Source organism: Pan paniscus, chromosome 1, assembly GCF_029289425.2.
Source record: "Pan paniscus chromosome 1, NHGRI_mPanPan1-v2.0_pri, whole genome shotgun sequence".
NCBI lineage: Eukaryota > Metazoa > Chordata > Mammalia > Primates > Hominidae > Pan > Pan paniscus.
Genome location: NC_073249.2, coordinates 94630272 through 94648995, shown reverse-complemented (window position 1 = coordinate 94648995; position 18724 = coordinate 94630272). Strand labels below are relative to the sequence as shown.

Below are 18724 nucleotides of genomic sequence, written 5' to 3'. Positions count from 1 at the left end.
AGCGCGCCCCGGGTTCCCGGGTCGGGCCGGCTTCAGGCGGTGGGGAGCGGGATCCCGGGCCCCGGGCGGGCGGGAGGGACGGGACGCGGTGCAGTGTTGTTTTTTCCCCCGCCAATATTGCACTCGTCCCGGCCTCCGGCCCCCCCGGCCCCCCGGCCTCCCCGCTACCCCTAGCGGGGCAGCCCCCGCCCTCTTGGCTCTCCATCCCGGCGGATCTTTGATAGACTGGAGTGTCGCCGCTGCCACCGTGAGTAAGTGGGTCTGGGAGGACTTCGGGCATCCTCCCTCAGGCACCCTATCCTTCACTTAACTCCATCCAGCACCTCCCCCATCCGCATCCCCAAATCAGCCAAACTTCCCCTAGATCCCTAACTTCCACCCTCCCAGGCTTTCTCTTCTACTCGCCGATTCCTTCCACTTCCCCACCCTATCCCGGAAAATCCCTAAAATAAGCAGTTGCACTGGCTTAGAAAACAACCAAAACTTTATGGCAATGTGCTGTCATCTTTCCTGGGGTTAGTGCCTGAGTAATACCCCTTGAAAACTTCTCATCCCCTGAAGGGTGGGGTGACCACCCCTCTGGGACTGAACTCCTTTTGGGAGCCAGAGAAGGGTCTGTGGTTGGCTGAGGGGCTGTAGCTTAGACCTCAGGGTCTCCAGGATGGACCCCAAGGCCAAAGGGTCTAAAATTCTGAATTCTGAATCTGGTGGCCTCCTCCTCACACCCTTCCCTGGAGCAGCTGCCTCCGGAATGGCTCAAAGTCCTCAGGCACTGTGTCTGAAGAAGGGGAAATAAGTAAGGTCAGAGGATGTGGCTCTCCCACAAGGCATGAAGGATTAGGTTGATCTCAATCAGCCACCTCACCATTGCATCGATACTGGAGATTGGACCAAATTATGTTTTCTTGGGAGAAGCAGAATACACCAAGACGCCCCCCTCGCATGGATGTGTCAATGATCACCCCAGAATCCGCCACAAGCTGGGGTCCCTCATAGAGCTTCACCCTGTCCAGGATTCCAGGATAGGAGTATCCATTGGTGCTAGGGTGCCAGTGGGCACTGTGCCACCATGCCTGGGGCCTTGCTTTTCCCCAGCCCCCCTTGAGCTCACCAGGCCTGAGAGAGAAGGGAGGGAGGGAGGGAAAGGGAGGCAGGAAGGAGAGAGAAGGGGGGTGCTTTTCTCAGGCCTGGGGCCCCTAGCTCTTTGTCCGGCTCCTTTTGCATCTCAAAGCACCAGCCGCATTCCAAGCGAGGATTGGGTTGCCATGACAATAAGCACAATGGGCTGGGGGGTGAAGTCACCCGCTTCCCAGGCTCTAGTCCACCCCCTTTTATCCCCTGTCCTGGCACCCCACAGCCCCAGGCACCTTAAAGGGGAACCAACCCAGGTTCCTGGACTCTGGGCTCTTGGCCATGGAAAGTCCAGCCTCTAAGCAGACCCATTTCCCCTCCCTTCCTGTTCATCTCCACCAACTAGGGCTACTTGTTGGAGAGAAATGCAAAGTTGTGGACAAAGTGCTGAACCGAGGCCTGTGAAGTCAGGGCCTTGATTTTCTCTTCTGTAAATGATGATCCCTTCCAGGTCAGATGATCCCTATCCAGGTTGATAAGACAGGTTCCAGGTCATACCAACTAAGGGACCAGATGTGATGTGCCCCTTCACAGATTGGCCTGGGTTTGGAGGCTTCTGGAGAACTGTAAAGGGCATCTAACCCAATGCCCTCATTTTACAGACGGGAAAATGGGTCATGGAGGAGTGACTTCACCAACATCACTCATAGGTGCTTGTGTCCATGGTGAGAAGGGTGATGGAGAGAAGTGGCTGCAGTTCCCACCCATGGAGAGGTCACTGGTGAATCCCAGCTAAAGAGGAAGGACAGGCCCGGCCTGAGTCCCACAGGTGGGCTCAGCCCCTCTCCTTACCGAATGTAGCCAACTTGAGGCCGGTGCAGAAGCTGCCAGCGATAGGAGGTCTTGTCCCGCCAGCCCACATTTCGTGGGTCTGTCCACAGCAGTCGTACCTGATCAGGGGTGTGGCCAGTATGCCACAGGGCATTTCGGAGGTGCTCACCTGGGCCAGACACTGATGTCACTGCCTAGGAGACATTGGCAAAGACAGTGAGTCAACTGCAGAACTGGAGTGAGGGGAGACAACAGGTCGGTAAGTGCAGGTGGGAAAGGGATTCAAGGCGGTCATGAAAATGCCCTGGGGCCCCAGAGAGCCGGCCTCCAAGCCAGATGTCTGGGTAAGAGGGTTCCCAGTCAAGCAGTGGGGGAGGCCCTGGGGCTGCAGAGGAGAGCTTTGGGAAAGGGCCCTGGGTTGCGGAATCTGAGCAGCTGGGGACCTTGAGCTGCAGCCCGGGCTGGGCAACCGCCCGGAAGGGTGTAGCCTGCCAGTAGGTCTGCTCGGTCTGCTTCCACATGACTACGTAGAAGCGGCCACTGTCTTGATAACTGAAGAGAAAGCCTGCGTAGTCATCATCAGTCACTGTGTTCACATGGAAGGTGCCTTCAAAGTCCACACCATTGAAGGCCGTGTATCCTGGGGTGGGGGTGGGATAAAGGTCAGGGGCAGCAAAGCTACTGGCGGCCCATCATGGGGTAAAGTTGGGAAGGGATGCCTGCTATGTATGTGGCCAGCTTGTGCCACCGCCTTCTCTCTCGCCACTTTGCCCATTCTCCCTGTCTGTTTCCTCCCCTACCCTCTGCCCCTATAGGATTCCTCCATTTGGAAGTGATTGAACTGCATATCCCTTACATACCAACTGCCAAGCCAGGGTCACTGTTCATGGTCTGAACGATTTCCATGCCCTGGGGTTGTATAGTAAAGAAAAAGCTGTGATGCAGGTGTGCTATCCCTCCTAGGCCCCCCGCCCCAGTAGCCCTGTCTGATAGCACCTGCCCAGCCCACTGCCCCGAGTTACCTGGTTGAGCACAACCCAGTTTGGGTCAATCTGAGCATCACCCTCAGGATCCAGGACGACGGTCTGATAGGCCCGAAAATCCGTAAGCGTTACCTCTGCACTTTCAGGACACACATCCAGGGGGTCGACCACCGCATCATTGTCAAAGTCATCCTCACACACATCACCAACGCCATTGCCTGGGCAGAGTGAGGCTGGGTGCTCAGGAAGGCCCTGGCCACTGCCATTAGGCAACAATACCATCTGTTGGGCCTGCATTCCTGACATCTTTCCCCACCTTGCCCTTCCTCACTTCCCAACAGGGCTTGCTGCCTCCACCTGGGCAAAGGCAACACCAGTCTAACGTGCTCTGGGTCCGCAGGCTTACCATCTGAGTCCTTCTGATTGGGATTGGGTACCAGGCGGCAGTTATCAGGACCAGGAGGCACATAATCTGGGATGCCATCATTGTCATCATCCCCATCACACTCATCTCCAAGTCCATCGTTATCAGAGTCCAGCTGGGAGCTATTTGGCAGCTGTGGGCAGTTGTCCTTGGTGTCCTGATGCCCATCCCCATCGCTAATCAGAAGAACAGGTACCAAATAAAGGATTTAAAGGTACTCCTTGTCCTTCCCTTCGCTTCTGCCTGGGAGTCTCTGGAGCCTACTCTCCATACAATCAGACCCCTGGCAGTCAGCCAGGTGAGGTGAAGGTCTGGCAGTAGGAATGGAGGGATGACTGTAAGAATAACTTCCTGCTCAATAGCAATAGAGAATTAAGGCTAAATCATAGAAGGAATTTAGAATATACTATGGCTTGGGCACAGTGGCTCATGCCTGTATTCCCAGTACTTTGGGAGGCCAAGGCGGGCAGATCACCTGAGGTCAGGAGTTCGAGACCAGCCTGGCCAACATGATGAAACCCTGTCTCTACTAAAAATACAAAAATTAGCTGAGCTTGGTAGCACGCGCCTGTAATCCCAGCTACTCGGGAGGCTGAGGCAGGAAAATCGCTTGAACCCTGGAGGTGGAGGTTGCAGTGAGCCGATATCACTGCACTCCAGCTTGAGTGACAGAGCAAGACTCCATCTCAAAAAAAAAAAAGGAGGCCGGGCGCGGTGGCTCACGCCTGTAATCCCAGCACTTTGGGAGGCTGAGGCAGGCAAATCACGAGATCAGGAGATCGAGACCATCCTGGTTAACACAGTGAAACCCCGTGTCTACTAAAAACACAAAAAATTAGCCGGGCGTGGTGGCAGGCGCCTGTAGTCCCAGCTACTTGGGAGGCTGAGGCAGAAGAATGGCGTGAACTCGGGAGGCGGAGCTTGCAGTGAGCCGAGATCACGCCACTGTACTCCAGCCTGGGCGACAGAGCAAGACTCCGTATCAAAAAAAAAAAAAAAGGATATACTAGAGGAAAGTAAAATATCCCCTATAAGACCTTGCATTTCGCTGGCACAGTGGCTCACACCTGTAATCACAGCACTTTGGGAGGCAGAGGCTGGCGGATCACCTGAGGTCAGGAGTTCGAGACCAGCCTGGCCAACATGGTGAAACCCTGTCTCTACTGAAAATACAAGAATTAGCTGGGCTTGGTAGCACACGCCTGTAATCCTAGCCACTCAGAGAGGTTGAGGCATGAGAATCACTTGACCCTGGGAGACGGAGGTTGCAGTGAGCCAAGATCGTGCCACTGTACTCCAGCCTAGGTGACAGAGCAAGACTCCGTCTCAGAAAGACAAAAAAAAGAAAGACCTTGCATCTCTTGACCAAGACCTTACCTGTCTTCATTAGTATCACAGACATCCCCCACCAGGTCGCTGTCTGCATCTGTCTGAGAGAGAGGGACCTGTTCTCACCATCTCCTCTTGATAACTCTGAAGAGGGTGATCTGACCACTTTCCATCCAAAGGGCTGGGGCTTCATCCATCAGTACCCTCATCCCTCCCCTGTCCTTACCATCTCCCTGTACCTGGGTAGGATTGCTCATTTCAGGGCAGCTGTCGCAAGCATCTCCCACCCCGTCCTCATCCCTGTCTGTCTGTAGTGGGTTGGGGACTTTAGGGCAATTGTCCAATCCATTGGGGATGCCTAGAAGACATGGGTAGCACAAGGTTGTTACTAGAACATGCCATATTCTCTCTTCTAGGTTGGTGAAAGTCCTGAACTTTGTCTCCCCACCCAGAGGACAACTGGCCAGGAAATCTGCCTGTTTCTTGTCTCACCCTCTAGTCCACACTCTGCCTAACGCTACGCCCTACCTCACATTCCTATTGACATCTGCTGCAGGTAATCTCTCCTCACCCAGGCCAACGTCCACAAGCCTGCCTCCCTACTTCACAGAGACTTCCTAGCTTCCCTGCTTCATCCCCACCTGATCCAAATTCTCACAGGTCCCCCAGCCACCCCTTCAGCCCCAGGCCTGCACCATCCCCATCCACGTCGTTGTCACAGGCATCTCCTTCCCCATTGCCATCTGTGTCCTTCTGGTCATTGTTGGGAACGTTGGGGCAATTGTCACAGGCATCACCAAATGAATCTGTATCTGAGTTCTGCTGGTCTTTGTTGGGGAACAGCCGGCAGTTGTCCTGGGCAGAGGGGTGGGAGGGGAAGGGTCAGGTCTCCCCTAAATCACTTGTCATCTTGCACCTACCTTGTCTCTGTATCCTTTTCTAAGATCACACCCTTGTGATGGACAAACTGCTCAGTACAGTCCCACCCACCCAGCCTCCTTGTCCTGGGCACGAGGTTTTTGCCTCCCTGATTTGGAGTATTGGGCCCTTACTAGAGAGCTGCCAGATGAGGTAAGTGAGGCATGGAGAGGACAGGAGGAGGGGAGAGGAGCTTCAAGGGGCAGGGCAGTCTGGGAGTCACCTCAACATTCTTGATCCCATCCCCATCAGCATCATCATCACACTGGTCCCCCACACCATCATTATCAGCATCTTCCTGCCCAGAGTTGGGTGTCAAAAGGCAGTTGTCCTAAAGTTCAGGGGAAGAGGATGGATGAGTTCTGGCCTGACCCAGCTTGGGCTCCCCACTACGCCCCCTTGCCCGCCTGCTCCCTGCACCTGTTTGCAGTGTTTGTTGTTGTCCATGCAGGGCAGTGCTTGGTCTGGGTAGCCATCGATGTCTGTGTCAGTCCCACACACGTTCCCATTCCCAGCCCAGCCCACGTTACACTAGGGCAACACAAAGGGTAGGAGCTAGCAGTTTGGTCTGGCTCCCCTCCTCCCTCTATTTTCCCTGCTTCAGGTCCTATTCTCCCCACCAAACAGTTCCTGGGCCCAGGCCCACCTCTCTCCTATGAAGGCCCCCAACCCAGGCCCTAAACATAGCCCTACTCCTTTCCCCAGACCCTCCCTTTTCCTTCCACGCCTGAAGCCTAGCTCACCTGGCAGGACACTGCACCATTGCGTTCAAAGAGACAGTGAGCATGGATGTGGCAGGGGCTGTGGGCTGGGCTGTGGCAGGTCCGGGCTGGGAGGCAGCCCTGGCTCTGGTTGCCCAGGAAACCCAGGCGGCAGGGACCACACTTGAAAGAGCCCTAAGAGTGGAGAGGCAGCATCTTAGGAAGGAGGGTGAGCCCACCAGGCACCCAGGACCAGCACTGCTCCACCTGCGGGGTGTGGGCTGGGCACTCAATTATGCCAGGCATATCAGTATCTCCTTTAGGTTCTCATGACAACCTTTCAGGGTGGATAACAGCCTCAGTTTTCAGATGAGGAAGCTGAGGCTCAGAAAAGTTAAATAACCTGCCAAAGAGCTAGCAAGAGGCAAACCAGTATTCCAAACCAAGTCCATGTGAACACCTAATCTGTGTAGTGCCCTGGGGAGGAGGAAAGGCAGCAGGAAATTTGAAGGTAAGAAGGGGCGGGGGTTGGGGTTTTACCATTCCCACCACCCCAGAATACACTCAGGATATTCAGCTCACCACAGTGTTGGTGCAGATGGAGTTTGGGTCACAGCCACCATTGTTGCCATCGTTGCATTCATCGATGTCATTGCAGACCTGAAGGGGCAGACTTTGGGTGGAACCAGACCTATGGTGGGTCTCCTCAGATACAGCAGAGGACACTGGTATGGCCTTATCTGTGAACATCAACATTAAGCCCAGACCCAAAGCCGATGCAAAGCCATCCATGTCCCATTCATCACAAGGGTCCCATGTCCAACCCAGAAGCCCCTGGCCTCTACAAGGCCAAGATCCCTTGTCCACACACACTACCCAGTCTGACCTGTTTGCTGGCCCGGGCATAGTCAATGCCCACACCAGACACCTGTGTGCCCTTGTACCCTCGAGGACAGGCCTCACAGTGGAAGCCGGGCATGGTGTTGATGCAGCTGGAGCCCGGGAAACAGGGGTCAGCGTGAGCACACTGGGGACCAGATGAGAAGGCAGAGGTCAGGCCGCCCTCTGGGAAACTCAGGTCCCTGCCTGTGATCCAGGAACCATTGCTCCAGGTCTCCCCTTTGTGCAGCTCTCCCCACACAACTGCCTTGTGCTCCTGGTCCCCACCCCGCTTCCCTCGGGGTTCCCTCTCTCCCTCCCCATGCCACTGGTCGCCATCTCAAGCCTCCCCTGCAGTTTCCCCAGCTCCTTCCCTGTATGGCCTTCAGTCTTTGCCCCAGGCCTTCTGTCTCTCCCATCTTGCATTTCTCTTGCCTCTGACCTCTCCTAAACTCCAGATTCCTCTCCTCCGGACCAGCATTTATCCCACCCTCTTGGGCGCCTCCTGACATCCTCACCCCAGTTTTCTGTACCCTTCTGGGCTCTGCCCTCCCCCACCTCATTGATGTCACTGCAGTGGGTGCCGTTGCCCTGCAGGCCAGGGGGGCAGGGCCCACAGCGGTAGCCTGGGTACTCGTACACTTCCATGCAGTCCACACCTCGGAAGCAGGGATTGGGGCTGCAGTGGGAACGCTGCTCATGGAAGCCTGAGGGGTGGACACAGTCAGAGCTACCCGGTGGTCACTATTTAAGCCACCAGAAGGGAAAGCCAAAGCCATTGGGTGGGGAACGTGGCACAGTCATGTGGAGCCTCCCCTGCTCTCCCACTCACCGCACACCTGACACTCCATAATGGTGTTTCGGATCAGGGACATTTCCTTCACCTGGAGAAGGATGGGGAGGAGTCAGCACTTGACATCTGCCACCCTACCCCAGAATCAGTGCCACCCTTCGCCAGCCCACCCAAACCTGGTCTCGTATATCATCCCGCAGCTCCACCAGGATCTGGTTGAAGAGGGTGAGTTGGGTGACCAGCGCCTTGGTCTGCTCCCCTGTCGGGACCCAGGGTGTGAGGGGCTCAGTACTGGAGCACCAGTCCTGGGCCCTCCATGGGCAATAAGCCAGTACCTGCCACGGCTGCCCACCCCTGCCTTTAACCCTACTACATTCCTGACTGAAGAGGACTTAGTTTCAGGCAGCTGCCAGAGCCTGGGGCCTCCTCCCCGCTCCCCGCTTCTGCTTCAGTGTGGCCTACTCACCTAGAATGGAGTGCAGTGCATTGGTCACTGGAGAGGAGAAGAAAACATAGTCAGAGGGGTGAGGTGAAGTGAAGAGAGGCCTGGTTGGTGAGAAGAAGGAAGGAAGGTGAGGACAGGGACAGGGCTGGAGCCCCAGAATAAAGATGGGGTGCTGGATGCTGGGAGGGCAGAGCTGGCAGACAAGCAGTGCCAGCTCCTTCTATGGGGCAAAAGGCCCTCTAAGGGAGTTGCTTCACAGGAAGTTAAAACCCAAATCCTCCTGGTTCCTAGGCATGGTAGTAGCAGAAGGGATGGACCCAAAGCAGGGCCAGGGCCCCAGTATATCCCCGTTTTTTGTTTTTTGTTTTTTGTTTTTTGAGTCGGAGTCTTGCTCTGTTGCCCAGGCTAGAATGCAGTGGCGTGATCTCTGCTCACCACAACCTCCACCTCCCAGGTTCAAACAACTCTCCTGCCTCCGCCTCCCAAGTAGCTGGGACTACAGGTGCCCACCACCATGCCCAGCTAATTTTTTGTATTTTTTAGTAGAGAGGAGGTTTCACAGCGTTGGCCAGGCTGGTCTTGAACTCCTGACCTTGAGGGATCAGCCCACCTCAGCCTCCCAAAGTGCTGGGATTACAGGTGTGAGCCACCACACCCAGCCATCCCATTCCCTTCTTCAAGAGCTCTCCCTCAAATATCTGGGAAAGGTGGGTCTTTTATTTAGGTGAGAGCTTCTGAACATCCCTGTCAGAGAGACCAGGCAGATGGGCAACACTCAGAGAAATTGCTGGTGACAGCTGCCAGTGAGAACTATAAAAGACTCGAGACCAGGCCGGGCGCGGTGGCTTACGCCAGTAATCCCAGCACTTTGAGAGGCCGAGGTGGGTGCATCACTTGAGATTAGGTGTTTGAGACCAGCCTGGCCAATGTGGTGAAACCCCATCTCTACTAAAAATGCAAAAATTAGCTAGGCATGGTGGAGGGCGCCTGTAATCCCAGCTACTTGGGAGGCTGAGGCAGGAGAATCACTTGAACCCAGGAGGTGGAGACTGCAGTGACCCAGATTGCACCACTGCACTCCGGCCTGGGCAACAGGACAAGACTCCATCACCAAAAAAAAAAAATACTCGAGACCAGTATCTCTTGGTCAGCCAAGGCCAAGCAATTAACCAATTCTTCTTTTAGGTTGCTTTTTTTCTCAGATGGGCGTATTTGGAGATTGTGGAGTCAGGTGAAAGATTTGGAATAACAGGGTTAGAAACCCTAGAAACAGGTGAGCCAAAGGAATGGGTTTTAAGGGAGAGGGAGATCAAGAAGACAGGAGTCACCAAAGGCCACAGGATCCGTGGTCCAATGTCAGCAAACAAGTCTCTGTGTTACCTGCACTGTGGATGGACTCGTCCCCTTGGAATGGACACTCACTCAGGGCTCCTACCCGGGCCATGGACCCACCCAGAATAATTTTCATAGATTCCACAAAGCCCTGGGGGGATAGCAGCAGAGTAAGGTGGGAAGGTCTACCAACCCCTTCCCCAGCTGGTGCAAACTCTATTTCCACAGAACTCAGAGGCTCCTCCTGGCTCACCTGCATCCTCAAATACGCCTTCTGTCCAGTCCTAATCTCCAGCCCATCGACCTCCGCTGGAGGAATGGGGGCCAGTGCTGGAAGGCCTGCATGTTGGTCACCCAGTTTGCAGTCCACGTAGAGATGTAGGGCAGGGCTGGGTCTGGAGGGACCTCGGAGTCGCAGGAGAACTGTGTGTGTGCGCCCATCAGCCAGGCCCGCTTGCTGTAGGTTCACGGCGTGGACTTTGCCATCCTCCCGCTGGTATCGCACCAGTACTGCCCAGGAGGGGAGATCAATATGGGCGCTATCCCCCACCCCCTGCCTCCCAGCTGAGCCTTGGATCAACTCTGCTAGATACCACATCTCTAGGGCCCCTATCCCTAATTCTACTATGTGGCTCTCAACACCTTGTATTTAATAGGTACACAATAAATGTTTTTGAAATTGGTTTAGAGGCCAGGCACGGTGGCTCACACCTGTAATCCCAGCACTTTAGAAGGCCAAGGTGGGCAGATCACTTGAGGTCAGGAGTTCGAGAACAGCCTGGTCAACATGGCGAAACCCTGTTTCTACTAAAAATACAAAAGTTAGCCAGGCATGGTGGTGGGCACCTGTAGTCCCAGCTACTCAGGAGGCTGAGATAGGAGAATTGCTTGAACCCAGGAGGCAGAGGTTGCAGTGAGCTGAGATTGTACCACTGCACTCCAGCCTAGGTGACAAAGCAAGACTCCATTTAAAAAAATAATTGGTTTAGAGACAAATACTTTCTTAGTCTTCATTGGTATCAGATGACTGTATCCTCTCCTAGGGTGACAGCTGGTTTTGTGGCCACTGACCTGTTCCAGGGATCTGAAAGACCTTTCTGTATCACCGCTGAGGCACAGAGACATGCCTCACCCTCCTTCCAGGCATCCCCAAGTACAACCTCCCATCCCTATAAATATCAGGACTCAAGCCTCACCCTATTGTTTGGTACATGGGCTCCTAAAGCACCTTATAAGCACCCCATACCAGGTGCCCCTGATGTCTGGGCACAGCCTGATGGGACCTTGGTCCCTAGTGGAGGCCAAGGAGAATGAGGAAGCACTTGGGAAGTAGGGATGAGGGAGAGTGCTTAAGGAGGTCACCATTGCAAGAAAGGAGATGCCCACCAGTCACCTTTGTTGATCTTGCCTACAACAGAGGCCTCCAGCCATCGAGTGTTGTCTTGGCGAGAATAGAGGCCAAAGAGGACACCACCCTGCTTGGGGGGCAGGCGGAAGGTGGATAAGAGGTAGATGTCCCCAGCAGTGAGCAAGGCTGTCCGGATCTTCTCTGCCACAGCTACCATCTGCCGAGACTCGCCCACAGTCAGCAGGTCAATTACTGGTCAGGCAGGGGTTATCAAGGTTAGAGAATGGGATCAAATGCTAAGGTATGCCCTCCCCCGAGCCCACATCACCCCCTACCCCCACCACCAGGCAGCGTTAGTCACCTCAAAATTCAACCCTTGGCTGGGCATGGTGGCTCGCACCTGTAATCCCAACACTTTGGGAGGTTGAGGCAGGTGGATCGCCTAAGGTCAGGAGTTCGAGACCAGCCTGGCCAACACGGTGAAACCCCGTGTCTACTAAAAATACAAAAACAACAACAACAAAAAAGAAAAAAAAAACCACCTAGCCGGGCGTGGTGGCGGGCACCTGTAATCCCAGCTACTCAGGAGGCTGAGGCAGGAGACTCGCTTGAACCTGGGAGGTGGAGGTTGCAGTGAGCCGAGATCGCGCCATTGCACTCCAGCCTGGGCAACAAGAGTGAAACTCCATCTCAAAAAAACAAAACGAAAACAAAAAAAAAAAAACCTCAACCCTTGTTGCTCTCAGAGGACAGAGGCACTGTGCCTTCCTTTCCCCATTATTGCCTATTACTACCTTCCGGGAACCTGCAGGTTTGAGACTCACTTGGAAACACAGAAACAGCACCCCGCAAATTTGAGATGCCCCCACCAGGTGGCGCAAAGGAGATGCTGTGCTGATCCCCCACAGGAGTGGCACCTGGTGTCCACAACGTAGAAATGGGAGGCAGCTTCTCTCTCCACTCCTGGGTTTGGCTCGTTCCACACCCTAGTTCCCCTCCTCCCATCCTAGGGGCGCAGCACACTCGCTCTGGATAAGAACAGCTGCCCACTGAGGACTCTGACCCTCCCACCATCTGGGCTATCTCCCACGGGAATGTAGGACCCAGCTCCTCTGCCTCCTGTGTCCTGGCCAATCTGTGGTTTTCCCTCCAGCCAGTAAAGAATCTATGCCTGTGTCATCTGCTCCAGCTACCTCTCCCACATCCATCGGCCCATCCCACCACCAGACCTCCGGGAGAGCCCAGGCTTCTTGGTCCCCACCCCCGCCCTGTCCTTGGGCAGCCAGGAGCCCAGGGGGACGAAGCCCAGGGACCTACAGTACGCCCACCTTCAGGCTGCTCTCCCAGACCCTAGGGTGCCTACAGATGCTCAGGAACCACCCCAGCCAGGCAGCCTGAGCATCCAGTTCCTGAGTCCTCTGCCCTGGCCTCATGCCTGACCCTGTCCTGTTCCAACTCCCCCACTACTCTCCGGTGCCCACTCCTCTCCACCAAGCCATAATTTCACCAACTCTAGGCAGTCTGAAGTTTTCCTCTGGCTCAATTTCTGGACTCTTCCCCTCTCCCCTTGCCCACATGTTCTCTGCTACTTGGGCTGAGGGCAAATGGGGAAGAGGCAGAGAGCGGTCTAAGAGGATGGAGACAGGCTTACCCTGCAGATCCTGACTGGCAGATGCGAAAAAGCAAAGGAGGAGAAGAGCCAGGGCCCCCCGAAGTTCCTGCGTCTCCATGCCTCTCAGCCGGCTCACTACCCCTGGCAGGCAGGCAGCTGGGAGGGGAAAAGGCTAGGCGGAGAGAGCAGGAGCCGGGGGGCGGAGGGACAGAGTTGGAGGGGGGGCCAGCAGGCGGGTGAGGGGGGGCTGAAACAAAGAGCTGCCAATCACCCTGGAGGCATCATCAGCTCTGGGAACCAGGGGCACTGGGAAAGAATCCTGGAGGCCTCCCTGCTTTCTACCTCTCCCTAATGATCCTCCCCCAGGTGCCTCCCTCTCCGCAGTCATCATTGTTGGGGGTCTCGGCACACAGCGCTACCGAATGCCACTGTTTTCTGGAAGCCACGATTGTGGAAGGCAAGAACCCCTGGCAGGGGCAGTGCTAGACAGTGGGCATTATTCCACAGCTGGCAGGAAAGGATGCCAAGGGAGTGGCCGCAACTAGCTTGCTATAGTGCCCAGGGATGCCCACATGGCATGAATTTTGCTGTTCTGGCGGAGCAAGTGCTCTTTATTAGGGTGGGGGGTCCCCTGACAAGTGCCTGTTTCTCCATTTTCCCTCATTCCTAGGAAAGCTTGGGAGTCTGGAAGCGTCTGACGGGAACTGAAGGGAGACTCTAAAGCAGTGGTCAGTGAGGTCAGAGTGAAGAAACCAAAAAAGAGGAAAGGGACACCAGGGACAGGCGCAGAAGACCAGGGGTACAGGCGAGGAGCCAAGGACCAGACTGTGGAACACTGTGGGTACTAGCGGACGGGCCGTGACCCGGATGAAGCAGAGGGGCGCCTGAGTTCCCGTCACCTAAGCGACAGCCTGCGAGCCTCTCTTCCCCTCCCCCACCCAAACCCCAGCCCGGCCTCCGCTCCGGCCGCCGCCACCGCCCCTGTTTTGTTTCCATGGCGACAGGCGGCGCAGGGCCCGCTCCAAACATAACGCGCTGTGGAAAACATGCTGCTCGGGGGACCCCCCCGCAGTCCCCGCTCGGGGACGAGCCCCAAGGGGCCCTGGAGCAGTACAGGCCACGTGCAGTTTGGCAAGAGCCCCCAGACCTGGCCCAGGCGCACAAGACCCCGCTCTCCAGAGCCTGCCGCGCCTTCAGGGGTTCGGGGCTCCACTTGGCCGAGGCGCCGTGACTCTCCGAGGCGCGCCGGGCCGACAGCGCTGTCCCGCTACGTGGGCCACCTCTGGATGGGCCGGCGGCCGCCCTCCCCCGAGGCCCGCGGCCCAGTCCCCCGCAGTTCAGCTGCCAGTCGGGCCAGAAGAAGCCTCGCCTCCCCGGGGATCTCCCCAGGCCCCCTGACCGCAACGATCGGAGGGGCGGTGGCGGGGGGCGGGCCCAGGCAGGGGAGGGCAGAAGCACACAAGGAAGTGTTTCCGGGACAGAGGGTGGGCAAGATGGCGGCGCCCATGGAGCTGTTCTGCTGGTCAGGGGGCTGGGGGCTGCCGTCAGTGGACCTGGACAGCCTGGCCGTGCTGGTGAGGGGTGGCGCCGGCGCCCTCTGCTGTGCCCTGATGACTGGGGAGGGGGCCGAACTAGCCAAGCATCCAAACCTTGCCAGGGCTACTCAGCACGGGCGCAGTGGGAGAAACTGAGGCAGTCAAAGAGCGTACGTGGCCGATATGGCCTCAGTGCCCTATGCTGTAGTTTTCTAGGCTTAATGCAGCAATGAAAAGACGCCTGGTTGGGAGTTCAGGTGATGGGTTCTAGTCCTTGCTCATCCATTCACTGGCTGTGTGACCTTGCGGAGATCCTTTCTCTTTGGGCATTTTTTTTCTCCATTCGGAGGTTTACTAGGCTGGACTGTCTCAGGGACCTACTCTAGCTTGGAATTCCTGCCTTCTCCTCAGCCCCCTTCTCCTCTTCCTCCTCACTTAACAGCATTTACTGAGGCTATTGTTTGTTAGACCAAACGACTCACAGCCAGGCTTTGTATAAAGAGCTTAGCAATCAGACTTCCTTTGCTTCATTTATTCATTGACTCCTTGCTTTAAAGAGGATCTATTAGATTTCTTCCAAATATTAAACATTGCCAGGCAAAGATGAATAAAATTTGGTTCCTCCCTTCGAGTTTACAGAAAGGCAGATAGGTAAGCAAATAAATATAATACAATATTCACATATAAGTTAAAGTAGGAACAGACCACAGATACTGCCAAAGAGAAGGGCATTATCAGTGCTTCCAAGAAGAGGGATACTGGTTAGGAAAAGCTTCTGAGGATAGATGTTCACCAGGTAGATGGCAAGAGAGGAGATAGAGGAAAGGATTTTCCTGGCTGTCCTGTAATCACAGACATGTCCGGAATCTCTCTGAGCCCTGTGTTGTCCATTTGTAAAATAGAAATGGTAGTGACTCCCCCTTTTTTTTTGAGACTAAGATACTAAATATAGGGAATGGCACATAAGGTATTCAATAAATGTTATTTCTCTTCTTGATACCACTGTGGGGGACATGGCTCTGCCTCTCTGACTTCTGCTTCCTTCCCTCCAGACCTATGCCAGATTTACTGGTGCTCCACTGAAGGTACACAAGATCAGCAACCCCTGGCAGAGCCCTTCAGGTACCCAGTATCCCTTGGGGGTAAGGAAGGGTGTGTACAAGGGGAGAAGCAAGAAATAGGCAGGAATGTGTTGCAACTATGTATGACTAGGCAGCTAAGGGTCTGGTTGGTATACTTCTCTCTCAATATCAGGAACTCTGCCTGCCCTTCGGACCAGTCATGGAGAGGTCATCTCAGTTCCACACAAGATCATCACCCACCTTCGAAAAGAGGTAGGTGACTTGGATAGTGGGGGCTGCCACTGAGAGAAGTTCAGTCAATTCTATACAATACACATTTATTGAGCACCAGATATATGCCATGCTAGATGCAGGTGACCCAGAGCATCAAGGAGCAACAGTCTCGTGGCAGAGACACACACAATGTCACTGTGATGTATTAAAGCAGTCGGCAAGAGATGAAACTTAGGGCACTGTGAGGCAGGGAAGGAGAGGAGCACAGGCTGAAGGAGAGTGGAAGACAGCAGTTGGCCTCTGATGGTGGGACTGGAGAGAGATTTCTAAGGGCCACTTCCTGTTTTCAGGGACTAGGTTGGGCTAGATATGGGGCTCAGGATGGACAAGGCTTAGAGCCAGGTTGGAGAAGATGAAAGAGCATTACTAGAGGAGTGGGGAGGCCTAGGCTATGCTCTTTACTCTGCCATTGACTATGTGATCTTGGGCAGGCCATGTAACCTCTCAGGGCTGTGCACTCCCTTATTTGTAAAACTAGAGGGCTGGGCCAGCATGTTTTCCAAGGGTTCTAGCATTGACGGTCAGGTTCCAAGAGGGAACACAGTGTCAGAAGTGGGACACTCTTCCTCATTTCTAATTTCCCAAAGGTTAAGGACCTGGGGAATTAATTGAGAGGCCTGGAAAGAGAGGATCCAGATAAAAGCCAAAGTTCCTGGCAGAGCCGAGGCCACTGCCCTGATTGCTTAGGTGTGAACAGAGCTTTTCCAGTTTCCAAAGTATTCTAAATTATTTCCTAACACAGGGGCATTCAGAGAAAGAGATTCTTACCCCCATTCCACAGGGGAGAAACTGAGGCTTAGGGAGATTTAAGGATCATGCTGAAGAGGTTATCTGGGGACAAAGCTTACTCAGGATGTGGAGGGGGATGCTGAGGAACAGGGACTGGAGCCTGGGAAGGTAGGGCAGGCTGAGACCTGGGGGTATGGGTGGAATGTGTATGTGGTAATGGTGTCTGAGCAATGGAATGAAGTGAAAGAAATAGCCAAGAGCTGGGCACTGAGGGAACAAGCTGGGGGGCCCTGGGCATGGGTTCCCTGGATCCAGGGAGTGTGAGGATGGCTTTCCCTGGTTCCTGAGGCATGGACCGAGTCCTAGCCTGCATCTGAGCTCCGTTGTGCGAGCTTTGTGGTGTCTGGGTCGGGGAAGTTACTGTTAGAAAGTTGCCGTCAGCAGGCGTTGTTCCAGCTTTCCATGGAAATTCTGGGAGCTGCTCCTAGTTTGCGGCGGAGCCTCCCTTCCTTCCCTGCATTGGGCGCTGGACCTTGACGGCCAGGAGGCTCCAAGGCCCAGGCTTTTTGCCAACAGCAACAGGCTACTGGCTGGGCCCAGGCAAGGGGGCCTTGGCAGGAAAAGTTCCTTGCTGTACCTCCACTGCACTCAGAGGCCAGTGAGGGGGGTACCAGACAGGACTCCTTCCTCCCTGGTGAAGTGCCCTTGCAGCTCCCCAGTGTCCACGCCATGGATATTTCCTCCACAGAAGTACAATGCTGATTATGATCTGTCAGCTCGGCAAGGGGCAGACACCCTGGCCTTCATGTCTCTCCTGGAGGAGAAGTTGCTCCCGGTGCTGGTGAGTGTGCCCAGACCTCCCAGCATCCATGGCCAGCAGGGGAGGGTTCGGGAACACACAGACCCACACACAGGCTCAGGACAGCATGGGGGTCAGAAGCCCACCTTGAATCAGACAGGTGCACTGGCTCAGACCTGCCTGTTTCTTCCTGCCCACCCAATCCAGGTACATACTTTTTGGATAGACACCAAGAACTACGTGGAAGTGACCCGGAAGTGGTATGCAGAGGCTATGCCCTTTCCCCTCAACTTCTTCCTGCCTGGCCGCATGCAGCGGCAGTACATGGAACGGCTACAGCTGCTGACTGGGGAGCATAGGCCTGAGGACGAGGAAGAGCTGGAGAAGGAGGTAGCTCTGAGACCGGGGGCTATTGTATGAGATGAGCCCCAAGGATGCTGGCCAGGAATGGGAGTGCTTAGGTGGGGAGGTGGCACTGTTCCCGCAGCTGCAAGCCTACCTGTGTCGCCCCTACAGCTGTACCGAGAGGCTCGGGAGTGTCTGACCCTGCTCTCTCAGCGCCTGGGCTCTCAAAAGTTCTTCTTTGGAGATGCGTGAGTCTGACTCCAAGAGGGTAATGGGTGGCTTGGAAGAAGATACAGGTTCATATGGAGCAGCTGAAGCTGGGGCTGGGGCTGGCTCAGGCTCTGGATAGCAGGTTCCTGGGATAGAAACTGGCTGTAGTGACAGTGTGACTGTGTGGGGGCCAGAGCCTTCTCAGAGGTACAAAAGGGTAGGGTGGGAGGGCAGCCAGGCACAGGAGGGGTCTGAAGAGCTGTGGGGCACTGAATGTGCCCTTTATGCAGCCCTGGGATAGAGCCCTATTCAGGGCCAGGCTGGCGCCACCTGGGGATCTCTCCCCATACCAGGTCTAGAACTGTGTGTCCTGTCCTTCCCTGGTGGCCACCTGCTGCCCAGAGCCCACCTCCCAAGGCTGACTCTTCCTCCAGCTCTATCTTTACCCCTTCTACCCCAGTAGTTCTCCTCCATCCCACCCTTCTCTCTCTGCTCCAGCCCTGCCTCCTTGGACGCCTTCGTCTTTAGCTACTTGGCCCTGCTGCTGCAGGCAAAGCTGCCCAGTGGGAAGCTGCAGGTCCACCTGCGTGGGCTGCACAACCTCTGTGCCTATTGTACCCACATTCTCAGTCTCTACTTCCCCTGGGATGGAGGTAAGGGGCAGATGGGAGGGGCAGCCCTGGGGAGAGTGGGCAGGGATCCAAGAACTAGTTCTCCTAACACACCTTCCTTCCTTGACCCTCAGCTGAGGTACCACCGCAACGCCAGACACCAGCAGGCCCAGAGACTGAGGAGGAGCCGTACCGGCGCCGGAACCAGATCCTATCTGTGCTGGCAGGACTGGCAGCCATGGTGGGCTACGCCTTGCTCAGTGGCATTGTCTCCATCCAGCGGGCAACGCCTGCTCGGGCCCCAGGCACCCGGACCCTGGGCATGGCTGAGGAGGATGAAGAGGAATGATTTGTCCTCACGCTCCCAAGACTGGTTTTTCTACTCTCATGCATTCCAGAGGCCCCCGTGCCTCCTCATTGTTGGTACAGCCGGACACGGGGTGCTGCCCCCCAGAATAAAGCCACTCACACTGA

The 18724-nt window shown here is 55.3% G+C and overlaps 2 protein-coding genes, 1 long non-coding RNA gene and 1 other non-coding gene across 28 annotated transcripts; 3 read left to right on the top strand and 1 right to left on the bottom strand.

Annotated features, from left to right (window-relative positions):
* Positions 1–74: 74 nt before the first annotated feature.
* Positions 75–137, top strand: MIR92B (microRNA mir-92b). The gene has a single exon (NR_163091.1). It is a non-coding gene; the product is annotated as a microRNA mir-92b (primary transcript).
* Positions 110–7023, top strand: LOC103785858 (uncharacterized). Of its 2 annotated transcripts, XR_010112306.1 has the most exons (7): positions 110–247; positions 1734–2847; positions 3286–3501; positions 5055–5194; positions 5583–5709; positions 6602–6768; positions 6916–7023. It is a non-coding gene; the product is annotated as an uncharacterized LOC103785858 (long non-coding RNA). The 2 variants fall into 2 exon arrangements; XR_008954944.2 differs by lacking the exons at positions 5583–5709; positions 6602–6768; positions 6916–7023 and having other exon boundaries at positions 1734–1900; positions 5055–5294.
* THBS3 (thrombospondin 3) lies at positions 467–13869 on the bottom strand. Of its 24 annotated transcripts, none has more exons than XM_057300138.2 (23): positions 11879–13869; positions 11100–11306; positions 9960–10216; positions 9755–9857; positions 8396–8422; positions 8106–8188; positions 7969–8020; positions 7695–7843; positions 7144–7284; positions 6840–6917; positions 6300–6452; positions 5977–6087; positions 5780–5887; positions 5334–5493; positions 4878–4996; positions 4687–4739; positions 3292–3485; positions 2925–3103; positions 2763–2811; positions 2346–2542; positions 1924–2096; positions 866–1005; positions 467–778 (listed from the first exon to the last, which is right to left on the bottom strand). In XM_057300138.2, the coding sequence occupies exons 1-23, from the start codon at positions 12126–12128 to the stop codon at positions 720–722; spliced, it is 3042 nt and encodes a 1013-aa protein (XP_057156121.1). In that variant the 5' UTR covers positions 12129–13869; the 3' UTR covers positions 467–719. The 24 variants fall into 24 exon arrangements, 22 of the variants coding, with proteins under 22 accessions (XP_057156121.1, XP_003817107.1, XP_054956770.1 ...); XM_003817059.6 differs by having other exon boundaries at positions 12706–13869; XM_055100795.2 differs by lacking the exon at positions 866–1005 and having other exon boundaries at positions 12706–13869.
* LOC100987557 (metaxin-1) lies at positions 13337–18724 on the top strand. The gene is made up of 8 exons (XM_034936865.3): positions 13337–14240; positions 15254–15323; positions 15456–15535; positions 17034–17126; positions 17292–17474; positions 17601–17677; positions 18138–18292; positions 18385–18724. The coding sequence occupies exons 1-8, from the start codon at positions 13713–13715 to the stop codon at positions 18597–18599; spliced, it is 1401 nt and encodes a 466-aa protein (XP_034792756.3). The 5' UTR covers positions 13337–13712; the 3' UTR covers positions 18600–18724.